The 20018-nt window shown below is 31.4% G+C and overlaps 1 protein-coding gene across 1 annotated transcript in view; it reads left to right on the top strand.

Annotated features, from left to right (window-relative positions):
• sbb (scribbler) overlaps window positions 1–20018 on the top strand; it is a 401061-nt gene that overhangs the window by 222165 nt on the left and 158878 nt on the right. Inside the window, exon 5 of the mRNA XM_065512292.1 lies at window positions 10439–11411. Coding sequence (XP_065368364.1) covers window positions 10439–11411 — 973 coding nt within the window. The remainder of the gene's footprint in view (window positions 1–10438; window positions 11412–20018) is intronic.

The following is a 20018-nucleotide window of genomic DNA, read 5'->3' as shown; positions in this document are numbered from 1 at the left end:
AAAATTTTTTATTAATCTTTACGGCATTCCAAGGAAAATAGTTGCTGACCAGGGTTCAGAATTTACAGCAAATATTTTTAAAGACTTTTGTAGACAATTTCAAATCCATCTACACATTACCTCATTCCAACAGAGTACAAGTAATGCTCCCGTTGAAAGACTTCACTCCACTTTAACCGAAATATATAGAATTGTAATAACTACCAGAAAAGAAAACCAACTTAGTGACGACCATGGCGATATACTGACAGAAACCCTAATAACTTACAATAATTCCATACATTCTGCTACTAAATTAACCCCATTCGAACTATTTTTTGGTAGAACCTTCAAATTTAACAACACTATCACATTTAATAAAGAAATACCGCAAACACGCAATGACTGTCCTTGAGATTTTTTAATTGTCATTGCGAATGCAAGCCGTACCGGAAACTACAAGCATTTAAAATCGAATGGCACGATCCGACTTTCAGTTGGCGATTGTAATTCCAGCGAGTTTAAAAACTCGGTTGGATAGTTGACGACATCATATTGCGAAGTAACAATTCAATTCGTCGACATCAATGTTTTTTTGCATCAACTTTCGCTCAACCAATTGTAATTTTGTGCAATGTTTGGAAACACCTTTCGGATGAGTTCGGATTTTGATTCGGTGAACTGGTCGAAAGCGATGGGAAATTGATCCAAATGTCAGCCGGAATTTTTCCGTTGTCAATGTCCAGCAATTATTTGGAAAATACTTCTCCATATTGATCGTTCAGTTTCTTGACATACGTATATCGTATATCATCCCAAACTATCAGTATGCTTTGCTGTAAAACTTTGGCCATCGCACTGTTCTTGGAAATGTTGCATGTTGGATTTTCGTTGATTTGATTATTCAATGGAAACTTGAGTGCTGAATGAGCAGTTCGACCGCATTCTAAGAACGTAGCTGCAATTCCTGATGAATCAAGCGCAATATCATTCTGCTAACGTATCGTTGTCAAAATGAACGCGTTTTTACAGTACGACCGGGAGCGTCATAAAAATACCTCCAGTTCCATCTTTCATAATAGTGCCGTTCCCATATTTTTGTTGTCGATTCAACAGTGGAACGTTTGTTCGAACCGATTCCCTCAAGGCAGCGCAATCATATAGTTTTTCGCGTCGCAACTCTTGATTAAATGCGTCGTGCATCGGATAATACGATGTTCGATATCATCAAGCACTTGTCCTCAATTAATATCAAAGCCTCGTTGTAAAATTCCTCGCTCAGTTGAAAATTTGGATTTGATGTTCTAATAATCATCTGATGCAAAATATCATCACACATGTCATCTTTATATTTGCTTCACAAATCAGTCGGTTTGAATGTTGAGATAATTATCGAAAAAATTTTCGTATTGAGGATGTATTCCCAATGAGTGTCATTCTCTATCAATCGCAAGAGTTGACACGCTTCTCTATACGTGTCACACAATTCAATGTTGGGCCACGAACGTTGACTAATAGCAGACGCATATAGAAACACTCATCGTTTCTTGGATGGGCAGTGTAAATGCTTCGCTGAAAAATAATTGGGGGAAAACCTGAAACTGGATTTTCTTGTCGATCAAATCGCTTCTTTACTGCTAACATAGCGGCCTATTTGAATCTGAGTGAGATCATCGTTGGAATTCTCCGCACTAACTCCGTCATGTCACTGCTTTTTGGTTACATATTTGCAGATATATTTGATAAGTGGGCATTAGGGTCTTATTTTGTTCATTAGCAGCTAAAACTAACTACTGCAAAATATAAGTGCAATCGCATAACTAGAACACGTGCCGGAAATCGATTGAATGTTGTAAAATTGGGTAAATAATGGTACTTTTTTTGATATCTTAAAAAAATTCCCTATTTAAATACTATTTTTTAAATATTTGCAATAAACCTAAGCATCTAGACAAAATTATCTTTCTAAGATAAAGATCGGTCCAGGCATTTGAAAAAAGCGGGAGTGGTAAATTTTTCTTTTAGTAAAAACTCAAATTGGATAACTACGAATATTTAAAAAAAAAATTAGTCAAATCGGTGCTGCCGATTTTAGATAAATCAAAAGAAGTGGGCGTGGTCAATTTTTCATTCAGTAAAAACTTAAATTGGATTACTACAACCATTTAAAAAGAAAATTAGACATATCGGTGAAGCCGTTTTCCGACTTTAGATAAATCGAAAAAAGTGGGCGTAAAAGTGGGAATGTCAAATTTTTCTTTCCGTAAAAACCTAAGTGGGACTATAACGAACATTTTACAGAAAAAATTTTCGAAATCTGTGCAGCCGTTCTCAACTGATGCAATTACCAACGAACGATGTTTGATTTTTATTTATATAAGAAGAAGAAGATATGATATAAAATTGTTTAATCTAAAACCCCTCTTTTAATAAATAATTTTAGCATAGTGGCACACGCTGGGTATCCGCTAGTATACATATAAACAATTTCATATGTGGAATGAATTTCCACATAAACTGTACGAATTAAACGTGTAAATTTATTTTACACGTATTACGGTAATAACATGTGAAATTTATGAAATATCCATTTCCCTCGAATGGAAAATTGTTAGCGTGATATTCCCATGAACTTTTCATTCACAATAGTTGATTTTGAACAAAGTTGATGAACGAAAAATGGGAAAAGGGAACATATTTCATGTGAAATATTGTTCCGAATCACACATTTTACGTTAAATGGATAAATTTTTATTGATAATACATATTTTTAATTTTACTTCAAAATGCTTAGTTTATTATTGTCTCGTATTTGTTAAAGAAATAGTCAGTTACATGACTAACATCTTTCGCTTTCAATTGCTGACAGAGAAATGAAGAAGACTTACATTTCTGTATCAGCAATTGAAAATTATCGTTTCAATACATTTAGCTTCAAAAAAGTTTGGAGATTTTTTTTAAATTCATTAATTAAAGAATTTTCATTCATTCAATTAAGCAAGTTGTTTTATTTTTGTTTTTTTCTTTACCCACTTACAAACTACAGTTCGAGTCGGCAAGAAACCAGACAATTGCAGTAGGGAATGTAAGAAAAGATAAAATCATTGTTAATTGTTGGTGTTTTGTTTAAGATTTGATGTTTTTACAAATAAATCTTGAGTGTATGTAATTATCATTCACTCTATAGTTTTATTTGTATAATATTTTTAGCTTTTCTAAAGCCTTTTGGGAAAAGGTTTCCTGATGATCTGGCCTAAGCAACCAGTGAAATGCACATTGGAACTAGCTTACGCCCAACAATAAATTTCAGTGAATTTATAAATAATTGGGAATTCAGCACATGAAAACTAAATCTTACCAAAATATTAATTTTGTATTCCCGTAATTACTTTTTAATGATATATTTATATTTTTATTCTTTGTAATTTCGATTTATAAGAGATTTCGTTACCGAAAGATTATGTGACTTCACATAGAGAGTTTAGTTTTTTACTTTACAACACGGTCACTATTTTAATGATTTTAAAAAGCAAGTCGGATGATGGAGGTTCTAAAGACTATGGTGTTAAACAAGTATTAATCCCAAGATATTATAATAAATATTTCCATCGTTTTCTAGGAAGAACAACTATAATTTTAAAACTTACTATTTAATTGTTACTATAATCTACTGTTGTGTTAAATTTGTAGGTCATATTTTGATTTTCGTTGACGCATGTTTTAAGGTACGGTCAGATTAGTCAAACATTTGACTAAAATTGTCAAATATTTATTTGCCGTAATCTGACCACAAAATAGTTTTGAGAGGCAAACAAAAAAACAGCTGATTTTAGGCAAACAAAATTATTTGCCATCAACCAAAAGTGTTCTCAATGTGAACATAGTGTGACCACTGAATGACAAATATTTTCTTCATTTTTGGGCAAATAATTATTTGATGTTTACAAAATTTCTTATGATCAAATAATGGCAAACAAAATTTGATAAATACTAAACAAAATGGCAAAATGAATGTTTTTAATAATATTATAGCACATTTTGACAATATTTATGGCTATAAAAAATTAAAATTATATAGATTAATATTTTATCAAATATATAACGGTATAACTGCAATTTTAATATTATCTATATATACATATATAAAAGAGTAACGTTACTGACTCACAGATTCATCTTGCTGAAGCAGCCCAAACTTGCTGAAGCTAAAAGCATGATGTTCCTCCCTCCCCAAAATGATCCACTAAGAAGGGAACGTTTATGGGGTAAAAAGGGTAAATTCGGTAACATTATATCTTCAAAACTTATAAATATACAAAAATCTTACTCCATTAAAAAAAAGCTGACAGGTATTTTGGTATTTTTTTGGCACCCTATGCATCTTTTAAACCACTAAACATAGAAACAAATTTCAAATCGTATTCTTTACTTATCAAAAAATGTATATATGGGGCATTTCATGTCAAGTGAACCAACTTTTGAAATCGATGTCTTCCGATCGGGATGAAATTTGCACCAAGGTTAGCTCTATTGGATAGTAACTCAGACACAATTTTTCAACAACATCGGTCGAGAACTCTCTGAGTTATAGGGGGTAAAATTTTGACAATTTGGTCAAACAGGGGTTTTTTCTTATCCATGTAACTTATTACCTATTGTTCTTAGCAAAATGTGTCCCAAATAGTATAGATAGCTATTTCTTCGATCTTTCAAAAAAATAAAAAATTTTTAATATTTTTTTTCGGAAATCAAAAACTTTTTTGACTTTTTTTTTAAATGGGTCCTTTTTTTTTTTTTTTTTTTTCTTAAAATAAAGTTTAGATATTTTCCTTGAACACCTACTTGGTCGCTTAGTGGGATGCGAGTGGGATATCTATCAAAATAAATATTTTGTAACTCAAAACATAAAATTTTTGACTTTTTTTGCAAAATCAAAAACTTTGTTGACTTTTTTTTTTCAAAATGGACCCTTTTTTAATCTTTTTTTTAGGTCAAACAAAAGCTTAGATATTATCCTTGAAGACCCTTTTGGTCGCTTAGTGGGATGCGAGTGGGATATCTATCAAAATAAATATTTTTTAACTCAAGACTTACAATTTTTGACTTTTTTTTTTGCAAATACGATTTTTTTTCCAAATGGGCCCTTTTTGTAATTTTTTTTTTTGCTATAAAGAAAGCTTAGGTCCATTCCTTTAAGATATTTTTAGTCCCTTAGTGGGATGCGAGTGGGATATCTATCAAAATAAATATTTTGTAACGCAAGACATACAATTTTTTAATTTTTTTTTGCAAAATCAAAATTTTTTTCCAATATGGGCCCTTTTTTAATTTTTTTTTTGCTCAAAAGAAAGCCTAGGTCCATTCCTTTAAGATATTTTTAGTCCCTTAGTGGGATGCGAGTGGGATATCTATCAAAATAAATGTTTTAACACAAAAATTGTATGTCTTGAGTTACAAAACATTTATTTTGATATATATCCCACTCGCATCCCACTAAGCGATCAAAACCATCTTAAAGGAATAGGCCTAAGCTTTCTTTATAGCAAAAAAAAAAAATTACAAAAAGGGCCCATTTTAAAAAAAAGTCAAAAAAGTTTTTGATTTTGCCAAAAAATCAAAAATTGTATATCTTGAGTTACAAAATATTTATTTTGATAGATATCCCACTCGTATCCCACTAAGGGACCTAAAATATCTTAAAGGAATGGACCTAAGCTTTCTTTTGACTAAAAAAAAATTTTTAAAAAAGGGCCCATTTTGAAAAAAAATTCGAATTTGCAAAAAAAAAGTCAATAATTGAATGTCTTGAGTTACAACATTTTTATTTTAATAGATATCCTACTCACATCTTCCTAAGTGACAAAATAGGTCTTAAAGGAAAAGACCTAAGCTTTCTTTTGAGCAAAAAAAAATTTTTAAAAAAAAGTCCCATATTGGAAAAAAATTTCGATTTTGCAAAAAAAAATTAAAAAATTGTTACAAAATATTTATTTTGATAGATATCCCACTCGCATCCCACTAAGGGACTAAAAATATCTTAAAGGAATGGACCTAGGCTTTCTTTTGAGCAAAAAAAAAAATTAAAAAAGGGCCCATATTGGAAAAAAATTTTGATTTTGCAAAAAAAAATTAAAAAATTGTATGTCTTGCGTTACAAAATATTTATTTTGATAGATATCCCACTCGCATCCCACTAAGGGACCAAGTAGGTGTTCAAGAAAAATATCTAAACTTTATTTTAAGAAAAAAAAAAAAAAAAAAAAAGAAAAAATTTTAAAAAAAAGTCAAAAAAGTTTTTGATTTCGGAAAAAAAATATTAAAAATTTTTTATTTTTTTTTTTAAATATTTTTTTTCGAAAGATCGAAGAAATAGCTATCTATACTATTTGGGACACATTTTGCTAAGAACAATAGGTAATAAGTTACATGGATAAGAAAAAACCCCTGTTTGACCAAATTGTCAAAATTTTACCCCCTATAACTCAGAGAGTTCTCGACCGATGTTGTTGAAAAATTGTGTCTGAGTTACTATCCAATAGAGCTAACCTTGGTGCAAATTTCATCCCGATCGGAAGACATCGATTTCAAAAGTTGGTTCACTTGACATGAAATGCCCCATATATAAAAATGAAATGGTCCATTTATGTAATGGCATCACGTGCGAACGGGTGGAGCGATTTGGCTGATTTTTTTTTATTCAATTTTCAGGACATGATTTGTAAAGAAAAAAATTCCGGGTAATACTCGGAATTTTTTTTTAATCCAGTCAACTGTAATAAAAAATATATTTTATTTGCAAATAAATAAAAACAGGCAGGTGTATGTGGGTTGGAGAAACTTGAAGAACTAACATTAGTAAATAGCTACCATTCGAACTAGTAACAAATATGAATTTGGCATTTTTTTTGGAAATTCGAACCTTTATTGTGTTTATTTTTGGTACTTTTTTCATAAAATAAATTTTTCTCTAAATTGACATAAATATACGAATATTTTATTATGAGATCCCACCACGAAATAGAAATTTATTTAAATAAAATTTTACCACAGCAATGGGGATAAAAAATGTACCTAAAAGGGGATAAAAACAGGAAAATACATTTTATTTGAAATTATTAAGCCAATTTTGATACTTTGTTTAACATTGGTTCCTGGATTCATACTAAAATTAACTAACAGGGTGTTATTTGGAACTCGAGTGCCAAGGTGTATATTGGGCCAAATCCGGGTAAAATGTTTGGTACTTTTTTTAAAACATATTTTTTAATCGCTTGAGACATGTCTGTAGTACAAACATTATTGGCAAGATGGAGTATTTTTAAATTTCAAACTTGACAGGTGTTCAAGAAGGAAAAGGTGTCCAATTCGGGAGGCTCTGAAACGCGCAGTTCTAAAATTTTTTAAATTATTTTACTTTTATAGTACTTCCCAAATTGTTATCTTTGAGAAAAATATAAACACATTATTTATATATTTGGGTTTCCTTTTCGTTTAACTAAACATTAATGCAAGTACTTATTTCGAAAAAAAAAATCGCGAAAGAACTATTTTTTTAATTTAAATGCACATAACTTTTGATTTAGATTTTAAAATAATTATTTTTTCTTAATACTAATATATATGTTGGTAATTCAAAAATATATATTTGAACAAAATCGGTAGAGATTTCGATCCGCTACTAGCAAAAATCCAGACTAAGGTAGGTAAAAAAATTTAAATTTTCAAATCTGAATATCTCGTTAACTATAAAAGGTAAACTAAGTCCTGTAGCTTCTACGCATGTAAGAATCTTTCAAATCGGTTGGAGAACAAAAATTTGGCATAATTTTTAATTTTTCATATACCGGAGATACTCTACTTTGGGGCCTTGGAGCTCCGTCCCACCTTCGATTTTAAAGCCCAAATTCACAATTTAAACTCAGCTACATCACCTCTATTTTATTAACATCGGACTATTAGTTTAGAAGTTACAGACTTATTTCCAATTTTTTTGTCATTTCCCCATATTCGTTTGTATTTTTGAAAAAATAATTTTATATTTTCTGACAGTTTGAACAAATATTTTTATAACGCAAATATTTGTGAATGTGCGACCGCAAGTCAAACATTTTTTCCCATGTGTGTATTTGACAATATTTAATGTCTGTTTTATCAAACAAAAATGGGCAAACAAATGTGCGTAGTGTGACCAGAAAATAAAATTTGTATTGCTTCAAAAGTATTTTGGGCAAATACAGAAAAATAAAAAAGCGTCAAATGTTTACCTAATCTGACCGCACCTTTAGTCGCATATTTTTCAATAATAAATGCGAAAATCCGCACCTACCTATGAATTGAAACCAAATAAATGAATTCTGTGTAAAATAAAATTCGTCACGATTTCTTTTTGTTTTTCAATATCGTTTGTAAAATAAAATGTTTGTACCCTTCTGAAATTAAAATTTGTAATTTTTTATAGGGATTCCTAAAATATTACGTTTTTTTCTATAAGAAAGATATACCTTTTTGTTTTTCCCATATTTAGCGAACTTTGACAGCTAATTACGGAATATGTAAACACTTACATAGATGGTTAAAATTTCACATAGCGAAATTTTTATATTAATGTACTTTATTTTGATTGTATTAAATATTTCTTCTAAAAAGTAAACCAACGAGTGTAGTACATTATTTTTGTCAAACTATTTCAAAATTTTTTAAAAATTAAAACAAAAATTAAAGTAATACTAAGTGCAGACATGCATTCTTAATTGTCTCAATTTTATTTTAATTGCCCAATTAAATTTAGTATTCACACATAGGTACTAAATTTAGTTTACTCAATTAGCATTTGGACACAAGTAAAGCAGACATTATTCACTGGCCTCACTTTAGCCAGTCTCTTCCTCTTCAATTTGAGGAAAATATAATTGACTTTGTTTAACAATTTATTAATTACAATATGCACGAAATTTACATCTTTTCTGTCAAGCGGGGCACCCGGCGGGTTAAATTAATTTATATTCATAAACACTCGAAGTTTTTTACTAACATAATCACATCTTTCTTACTTACAGCTCAACTTACAAGAGAATTTGCTTGTGAGTAAATTTTTGTCTTGTCCCAAGTAAATGGCAAATGAAGAAACAGTGTTACCGTGAATTAGTTTTATATCAATTTACTAGAACTTAGTAAAAGAAAATAGCAGATTTTCTATGTATTTAAAAAAATAAAACACAAATATATAACAACACATATTAATGATATTTTAGAAAATAAATTTCATTAATCTTAAAAACAAAAATTAACGAAAATATTTTTTTCAGTATATTATAATATTGACAACACGGCAATACTGGCTTTCCCTTAATATTTTTTTTAATTCGTTCAACATAGCAATTTTTGCAAGAACATTCGTTGTTGGCGACATTTTTAAAATAAACTTGCAACGCATAGTGTAGACACACAAACAAATTTGTGGTTTCTCGGTGTTGGTTATGCGAACAGAGTCGATTTTAATGCACGTAAGACCCAATGTTGTATGTTAACACACAAACGCATGACAGATCATGTTGCTTCATCTGTTTCTATGGGTGGTGTAAATATTAAGGAATTAGAAGCTCTCGTTGTTCTAGGCATGAGAATTCAGTGTGATGTTCGCTGGACAAAACACATTTTTCAAGTATCAAAAGAAGCCTCGGTTTTCTAAGACGGTGTAAGAAATACTTCATTCACCTCATCTGATCTCCTTACCATTTACACCACTTATACCCGACCTAAAATGGAATACAATTCTCATGTGCTTCGAAGTCTATTTTGGAGTTACTCGTCTGCGTACAGGAGAGGGCGAAGGTGCTTATCGGTGACAGTAGGGTATCCAGCTCTATTGATTCTCTGGAGCATCGTTGCAATGTGGGTTGTGTTTCACTGTTCTATCGATACTACAATGGAATGTGTGAATGAAATTAGGAACTTGATCCCGATACGAAATACGCGTTCATCAGCGGAGGCTCATCCATTCGTGGTCGATTGGTCAGTGGATCGCACAACACACTATAGAGAAAATTCGTTTTTTAACCGTAACATCTAAGCTTCCTGTCGGAGTATTTTCAGTCCCTTTCAATATAGGAAAATTCAAATCAAATGTCCACAAACACTACTCCCTTTATCCTCCTTCCCATAACCTATTTTCCTAGTTCTAAGACAATGCATTGCATGAGTAGGGGCCATCCCCTGAGTGCTGGTCCAAGCAAAAAAAACGGCCTTAATTGTGTAAATGTTCCTAATTGCGCTAGTAATTTTAAAAATTTCGATTTTTGATATTGAGTCTGAAAACATGAGTATTGATTAGCAATACACATGTTTATGATTAGCAATACACAAAAATCGTTGTATATTTTATTGAAATTTAATATGATAAATTCAACTACTTTCCAATAAACTAATTTGTTTCTTTTGTCTTTTGTTATTTTATATAAAGATATATTTCTCGCACTCACACGTACACTCTAAACTTAGAAATGGTTCAGCAAAAGGCGGTCGAGGAACTTCACGCACAAGTAGTGGAACATCCGCTGATAAAGCTAATAGTGGTTCATCTCATTCATCAGGAAATAGTGGTTCAACACCAAGTACTTCACCAACGGCATTTTTACCGCCGCGTGCAGAAAAAAGAAAGTCTAAGGATGAATCTCCACCGCCAGTAAGTGGTGATAACGAAGCTGTAAGCAGTGGCATGGTAAATGCAAGTGGTATTCCTATTTCTTCAAACAGTATTTGCGGTTTAACAAATCAACCACAAAGTTTAATAAATCCTGTAACAGGACTTAACGTTCAAATAAGCACAAAAAAATGTAAAACTTCTTCGCCATGTGCAATATCACCTGTTTTACTTGAATGCCCGGAACAAGATTGTAGTAAGAAGTATAAACATGTCAACGGTTTACGTTATCACCAATCTCATGCTCATGGTAGTGCAACTATGCTTGACGAAGATTCAATGGCCGAAACCGAAGAACATGTAACACCTCAACCTAGTCCCCTATCATCAACACCAACACCGTCTATGACGCCAAACCCCTCCGATTTAATATCAAATACTCAAACGGAAATATCTTCCCAATCAGCAATAGCACAGCTATCTATTCCTGATGAATTGAATACAACAAAATTAGATGAAGAAGATTTATCGCTGCAATTGGTAAATTCCGAAAAGAGTTCTATTCCCGAAACAGACACATCTTTGCCATGTGGAGGCATATTACCATCAACAGAGTCTAACAGTACAATAACAAATCCAACTGTTCCAACAGCGGGTGGTAGCATTTCTGCTGGAACATCTCACCATGAACAACAAAAACAATTTCTTGACTTGGTTGAAAACACCAAGATAAATATGAATACATCCATATCGCTGGAATCAAATAACCAAGCAATACAACATAGTCCAACAGGTGAGTGAATATAAAATCAACAAAATTTTGTCAACTATTGTGTGCCGTAAACAAATAATGGATTCATAATTTACAAACGGCTCACATTGTGTTGAACGACTGCCAAAATAAGGATTAATTCAGGGAGGACTTAATTTTAAAACATTTATTATTTTTATTGATGAATATTCAAGAGTAAAAAAGATCTATAATTTCAGAAACAAAAACCTTGCTTATCGTGTTACCATTTTTGTTGAAACTTTAGAACTAAAAACCATAAATTAATGAATCAAATTAAAAATGAATGCATACTAATGCGATACTACACAGAAAAAAGAAATTCATAATTGGAATGAATTTTGTAATAAATATTATTAATCGAACATGACTTTTTTCCCAAACTTTTTCATTCAGAATAAGAACATGTTCATAAATATTATAAAATTGTTCATGACGGAAATTTTAGTTTTTTTGCATAAATTTAATAATATTTTATAATAAATTGCATTATCTAATGAATTAATTCATAACTATTTGCATAATAGCCATACAATATTTGCCAATATTTTAAGATGAATCAACAATATCTGAAACTTAAAAAATATCATTAAATATAATAAAATATCCATAAACATTAACTCATAAAAAATCAATTTTAAGGTTTAAAATACAATTTAGTTAAAACACATTTTAGGCCTAAAATAGTTTTGTTATAAATTCGTATTCATAATCAGCATTTTAAGTAAACAGTATTTTAATGTTTTTTTTTAAATTCTGTGATGGTAACACTATACCCAGCAAAAACTTTACTTACAAATAAGCCGAAAAATAAGGGGAATTTGACGATTCGACTTCTTATTTTTCTACTGTAAGAAGTCATTATATTTGTTCGCGATGTCCCAAAAGTAATCCTATATATTTTTGCCGGAATTAAGTTGTTTTGTTAGTAGAGTTATTTATAGAATTTTGTATTTGCAAACAAGAAATAAAAAAAAAATAAGTCGCAGCCAAGAGTCGAACCACCAACCATCCGTTTGCTAGTCTGTTGTTGTACTCACTACACCACTGCTTAGTTATTTCATTGTGCGTCAAATAATGGTTTTCACACAGTAATGCAATATTCTTTTCTGTTTTTCTAAAAATAAACATGCAATAAAAAAAATGGGCAAATTGAAAAAAAGTAACAGATTTTTTGTTTTGTTTGTTTATTTTGTTTTTTTAGTCTTTACTACTTAAAAAGTAAGTTATTAAAAAAGACATTATTAAAAAGACATTGTAGCTTTTTAAGCGAAGTTTTTGCTGGGTAACTTGTATGTGCCACTTCAATCATAGTGCAGCAAAACAATGAATATTAAATAATAAAATACTCGTATTATTTTTTTTTTTTTTAGTAAATAAAATTTGAAATTGCAGATTAAACTTTTATTAAGTATTAAGCTAGAATGTATAAATACACAAATATTTTTATATATTTTTTTCAATTATTATTAAAAGTATTCGAATAACGAATATTCTGTGATTAAATAAACATCACTATTTTATGATTTGTTTTATTAATTTATTTTTATTGTCATTTTGTTAAATTGTAACAAAATCTAATGATTTTCTATGAGAAACCTCTTAATTTTAATGACGATGTTTACACATTTATTTACTACATACCGTTACAGATTAAGAGTAAACAAGTAAAACTTACTTGTGAACCTGAAGTTGCTCACTGCCGCACAGTGGCTCATTTTCGTTCAAAATTGCGACTTGTACTTTGCGCCAGTCATATGAACAAGTAAAAAAAAATAGAACAAAAATTTGGGAGTAATTTCATTCAAATGAAAAAAGTGTTCAACAAACAGGTCAACAAGTATATATAGGCTTAAAGAGGACACTTTGGACTTTCTCCTGGTAGTAAAATTTGTTTAACCCCATTTGACCCTAAGCACTTTTATTCCACTGAAATTCAAATTTGGCTAAATAAAGTACCTGAGAAAAAAATTAATAACACATCAGGTATAAACGGTACAGTGACAAATCATATCAGCTCTTAAAGACTATTGTCTTACCAACATAACAAAAGAAAAATCATCCAATTATCTATAATAGTTTGCGAGTAATGACAATATTTTTATCTAATTTTTTGGCTACCTTAGTTTCAATGTGAAATCGGAGTTAACTTTAGGACTTTTGGCCGATGAAATTGAGATATGAGCCAACGTGTGCTGGAGGAAAATCTAACGAAATCATATATTATTATAATGGTAATTATTCTCCAGCGGAGTTAAAATTATGTTTAGAAATTGCAATATTATCGTCTATTATTGCAAATTTATCTTTAAAATTCCTATTTTTTAAGATAAAATGTAAAAATAATAACTTAAAATAGGGCCGAAGATGTTCTTGTATGCCAAATCAGGCCAAAAAAGTGGACACATTAAGAAGTCTTATGAATGAAACCATCCTCTTTTGGGAACATTCCTTGATGTAAATTTCGGAATTTATAGATATCTTTGTAACAATTGTTTGGCTTCATTTGCCGTTGCACTGTTCTTGGAAATGTTGCATGTTGGATTTTCATTGATTTGCATATTGAATGGCAAAATCAACGCGGCCAAAAATGTTTTTCCAGTTCCAACGGGAACGTAAAAAAATCCCTCCAGTCTATCTTTCAACAGTGGAACGTTTGTTCGAACTGATTCCCTCACGGCATCGCAATCATATTGTTTTTCGTGTCGCAACTAGACTTGCCAACCGTCCAGTTTTCGTCGGGACAGACCAGTTTAGAGACGAATGTGCCGTGTCCCGGCAATACTCTGAACGGGACGCGATTTGTCCCGTTTTTTTTATTTTTTTTTATAAATTCATTCTTTATTTACAATCTGTCTTTAAAAAATAAGTAAATTAGTTAAATAAGGTGTAAAATAAATAACAGGCGTTATGTGGATACATTAAATCACATAACGTGCATGGCAACTCTGTCGCGAACAGACATAAGTGATGTTCAATTATATAAATAAACAGTTGTGCTCTTTGAGTGTTATGAAAAATGCCTTCAAATGTGCGAAAAAGCTTAAACAATCAAAAGAAAATAATCAATTGTATACAATATCAGACACCAGTGTTGAAAAGTGATGAAGCAATAGAGTGTGATCTTTGAAAAAAGTCTCATTTGTTATATACAAAACTAAATAAATTAGAAATAGAAGAACATATGAACGATGACTCTCTTGAATTCAAATGTCAATTCTGTGTGCCTACGAATGACGGTATTACCGAGTTTAAAACAATTTTAAAAGAAAGGAAGGAGACAATAAATTTTTTTTCATCACAATATGATATTTTGAGAGGTGTAAAGCAAAATACACAAAATATAAAATGAATGCAAAAATAAAACAAAAATCTAAGAGAAGATGTAAACAAATTAAAATCGTCTATTGCTTTTTTAAATGACATTCGCGTTAAAAATAATTGCATTATAAATGGAATCAAAACAGAAGGCGAATCAAATGCAATTAAATAAAAAAAATTTAAGCCCTCAAAAGCTGGAAAGTTCATTAAAGAAACAAAAGACCTACGACAATCCCTTATTAAAAAAATCGTTATGCGCTCTTAAGTGAAGATGGAAATAACGATCAGGTCCGTAATGATGGTTCTTGCCGAAAATCATTTAAACCACCTCCAATATTCCTTCGCGAACCCAGTTCGAATGAATTAGTGAGAACACTTATTGAACTTATTGGTAAAAATAATTTCCATATTTGTTCCCATACGAAGAGGTGTGCAAGAAACAAAAATCGTTATATACACTGAGGACGATTACAGAAAAGTCTCTCAATACCTAAATAATAACAAGAAACATTTTTACACCTATCAGCTGAAAAGCAGTAAAGGCTTGATAGTGGTAATTAAGGGTATAGAGTCCAGTGTAGAGCCAAACGAAATCAAGGAGGCCTTGCACTATGGTTTCAAATCCAGTTTTTATGGCATAAATTAAAATAATCATGTCAGAGCTTTTAATTTCAGCACATTTAATGTCCATGGCATATAAATAAATTTAAACAAAAAATAGTCAATTGGACCACACCCACACTCTACGCCCACTAAATGGGAAGGTATCCAAACTGAACTCTTTATTTATATGTAAAAAAAATTATATATATTTGTTTTATTTGATTTTTTTTGTTAATATTCAAATTTTTATTGATTTTTTAAAGAACCCACTCTATTAGTACATCATATTTGCGCCCGTTAATTGTTCAATCCGAAAGCATTTCGGTACGGGTAATCAAAAATTGTGCTAAAATAAAATGACAATTGTAGGTGTTTGCTGAAAAATGCTGGCGAGATATGAATATACACTCAAAATACACACTTTGGCGAACACTTCCATATTTAAACTTCCATGCAAGTTCATGCCCAAACACAACTTTTGGTCCACGGAACTTATAGGTTATGGCGAGACTATAAAACTACACAATATCAAGAATTACGACAAGGACTCAACAAAAATAAAATTCAGAAATATGCCATAAAACTACTTAACTTGGGCTACATTTGCCATTTTTGAAATACTTTATAACTTTATTTTTTAAGGTTTGCTCGTTATACAATTGTAATATTGTTTTAACACTTATTTAAGAATACGTGTTTAAAGTTTCAACTTTGACAGCCTAGCAGACCAGCAGTGTTGTCAACTGTTTTTTTTTAATATATTTTCTTGATTGCTTGGAGTATTGTCTTTAGGAAAATAAATTACTTTTTAACAATTTTTAAAAATTTTTTTTTTGAATTTTTGCCAAAAAAAATCGATTTGGGACGAATTGAGGTCAATATCTTCAATAGACATAAAATTCCACAACCTCTATTTAGAGTTGAATTGGAGCCAAATGACAGAAAATTAAAAGGTAATGAAGTCCATCCAATATACTCCCTTACGGTATTTGTTGAATCGCAGGGTAACATTTGAGGAACCTATCAAACGTAATAATCCTGTACAATGCGGAAATTGTCAGGAATTTGGACACACGAAGAACTACTGCACTTTACGAACTGTATGTGTTGCATGCGGAGACCTGCATTCTTCAACAGAATTTGATATTATAAAGAAAGGTCTCATTAGAAAATGCGGAAACTGTGGCGGCGATCATTCTGCTAACTATCGCGGGTGCCCAGTTTACAAAGTATTGTTGAAAAGATTAAGAGATAGAAAAAAGGGGTTAAGAGGCGAAATAGTTGAACCAGTAAATCTGAACTGCAGTTCCTATCCGCCAATTTCTGAAGTTCCCACTCCAAATAAAAATAATAAAGAGGTTCCAGTTCAGTCTGGAACCGTCTCATATGCAAGTATTTTAAAATCTGATATTAAACAACCTAGTTTCCCCCAAAATTCGGGAGGGTTAGAAAATCTAGTTGATCGAAAAAATTGCTTAGATTTTATATCACACAAGAAGGCCCATTTATGGGCCTTCTGATCCCAGAAAAATTCCTGACCTAATAGATTTTGCCATATCAAGGAATATAAACAGAAACTCTATTACTGCAGAAATATCATATGAACTATCCTCTGATCATTCTCCCGTTATACTACACTATTACGGCCAATATCAATCGTTTCATGCTTCCGTATGAGGCTGATTGGTACATCAGCAGCCACATCCACACTGAATGTAACACACAGTGTGAGGAAGATATCAACGATTGTATCAGAAACTTCAAGTCTCTAATCTTTTCGGCCTTGGATCACTCTAAGTGCCAAATTCCTCCTAATCGAAAAGAGGAGATGTAGAAGACAGACAACAGATCCCCTGCTGCTAAGGAGAGGCTGTCCATTGCAAGCAAGAACTTAAAAAGAGCCCTTCAGTCTGAAGAGGATCGCCGAAATCGAAACTATATTGAAAGTTTAACCAGTACTAAGCACACAAACTTCTCCCTTTGGAAGGCAGCTAAGAATATTAAGCCACCGGTAGAGGGTCAATGTCCGATAAGAAAATGGTTCCTGGGCACGTAGTGCAAAGGATAAAGCCGTAGTTTTCGCTGAACACTTGAGTAATGTGTTCCAACCAAACCCCCCATCAAATAATTTTGTATTGGGGGTTCTACTTGTTCGGATAGGAACAGAATCCGAACTAATCAATGTTAGTATAGAAGATGTTCAGAGGATCATAAAGGACAATCTTAAACTAAGAAAATCTCCAGGTTATGATTTAATTACACCTTCCATGATTGGAAACCTACCTGATGTGGCAATTATTGTGCTCACAGTATTATTCAATGCGATCTTGTATCTAGGAGTATTTCCGAATGATTGGAAAATCTCTCAAATTATAATGATACCCAAGCCAGGAAAGGATTTGACATTGGCATCATCCTACAGACCTATTAGCTTATTGCCTTGCTTATCTAAACTATTTGAGAGAATAATCCAAGGGAAATTTTAACATTTTTAAATAGTCAAAACATTATCCCAGATCATCAATTCGGATTCCGTAAACATCACGGAACAATTAAGCAAGTTAACCGCCTAACTGGAGAGATACGAAAATCTTTCGAACTAAAAAAGTACTGTTCGGCAATATTTCTAGATGTTGCCCAGGCTTTTGACAAGGTATGGCATAAAGGTCTAATACGCAAGATTAAATGCCTACTGCCTTCTAGTACTCACAAAATACTAGAGTCTTACCTATCGGATCGCTTGTTAAGGATAAAATGCGGCGATTATGTGACAAGCGACTATGCGATCAATGCTGGTGTACCTCAGGGAAGTGTTCTAGGACCAACCCTATACTTATTATACACCTCAGACTTGCCCGAGTCCGAAGAATTAACCATTTCCACCTTAGCAGATGACACTGCAATTATTAGTTCTCATGTGGACTTAAATGTAGCATCTAGAAACCTTGATAATTATCTGAGGCACGTGGAGACTTGGTTAAAAAATTGGAGAATACAAGTGAACGAAATCAAGAGCAAGCACATAACGTTTTCACTTAGGAGAGGAAATTGTCCACCAGTGACACTAAACAGTGTGAACATCCCACAGTCTGATCACGTTACATACCTTGGCATTCATTTAGATAGACGTCTTACTTGGCGTCGGCACATAGAAGCCAAGCGGCTCCACATGAAACTAAAAGCTTCTAATTTACACTGACTAATCCACCATCAATCAAAATTAAGCCTTAACTGCAAAGTCATCCTGTATAAGACGGTCTTAAAACCAATTTGGACATACGGAATCCAATTATGGGGAACAGCAAGTAATACCAGAGGGCACAATCCAAAATTCTTAGAACCATGACGGGACCTCCATGGTACATAAGAAATGAGAACATCCACAGAGACTTAGATGTACCATTGATAGTGTTTATAAACCGGTTAAACGAAAAACCGGGTTTTCTTCAAAATCTCGGTTTTTTGCGAACCGGTTAATTTAAAATGTTGATTTTCGGTTAACCGGTTTTTATCACTCGGTTAACCGGTTTTTAAAATTTGGAACTAAAATTAATAAATCTCACGTTTTGGTGAATTTTTATATTCATTTTATACACATTATATCAAACATTTGGTGTGATTTGAAACCTAAACTGCTAATTTAGTATATAAACCTCTTTAAATAAAACTTTTTAAAAATTACAATGATTATAAATAGTAGAGGACGATGAGTTTACTTAAAAACTTTTAAAATAAATTGCACATAATTCTAGAAGTCAGCTAAATCTTACTAATGATTCATTATAAACTTAATAATGATTTTACCAAATGTTAAATTGAATTTCTTTCAATAAATTTTACTTCATTAGTGTGTTTTGTTCTTAAAATTTTATTTTATTAATCATTTCGTTAGCTTAGTGTACAAAATTCCTTTTCAGAAATAAACGGTCTGAAATCCATGATTTGAAATATTTTTAAAATTTGATAATAGAGTTTTATTAATTATTTGGTAAGATTTATCACAGTTAAGAAGAAGTGCGTTTTGCATCTTATACATATGTCTATTTTTGGAACTTGGAACATTTTATGTTTCATATCAGAAAGTCGAGGTGATAAAAAATTTTTAAAATTATTAAATATTTACTTAAAAAAATTATGATTTACATTTTTTGGTTGAAGTTTAATAAATAAATCAATAATTAAAACAAGTATTACATATTTAGTGACATATTTATACTTAATTTCATTTGACTGAGACAATAAATTTGAAATTTTTACAAAATAAAATGAACTTAGCACCTTTGTATATTTATAGTAATTTAATATTAACCATTCCTGACTACTAAAAACCAAAAATGTTAAAGCTGTGTATACTTTATTGGACATTTTATGTTTTCTTCACATATATGTCGGTTAACCGACAAACCGGTTTTTGAAAAAGTCGGGTTTTTATAAATACTAACCATTGGTCAAGGACGAATTTAGAAAAACTCGAGAAGCTTATTTGTCAAAATTACATCATCATCCGAACCCGCTCGCAAGGCTACTTACAGTAACGCAAGACAGAACAAGGCTGCGTAGAGCTGATTTACCACTCATCTAATATACCAAATATGATTCTCCACTGAGAGAACAATAATTGTTTAGTTATAAAATTTAATTACTTATTGTAAGGCCTAGACATTAAAGGCAGGAACAATATTATAA

This window comes from Calliphora vicina, chromosome 5 (assembly GCF_958450345.1).
Source record: "Calliphora vicina chromosome 5, idCalVici1.1, whole genome shotgun sequence".
NCBI lineage: Eukaryota > Metazoa > Arthropoda > Insecta > Diptera > Calliphoridae > Calliphora > Calliphora vicina.
Note: the sequence above shows the minus strand (reverse complement) of the source record. Positions and strands in the feature narration are given on the sequence as shown.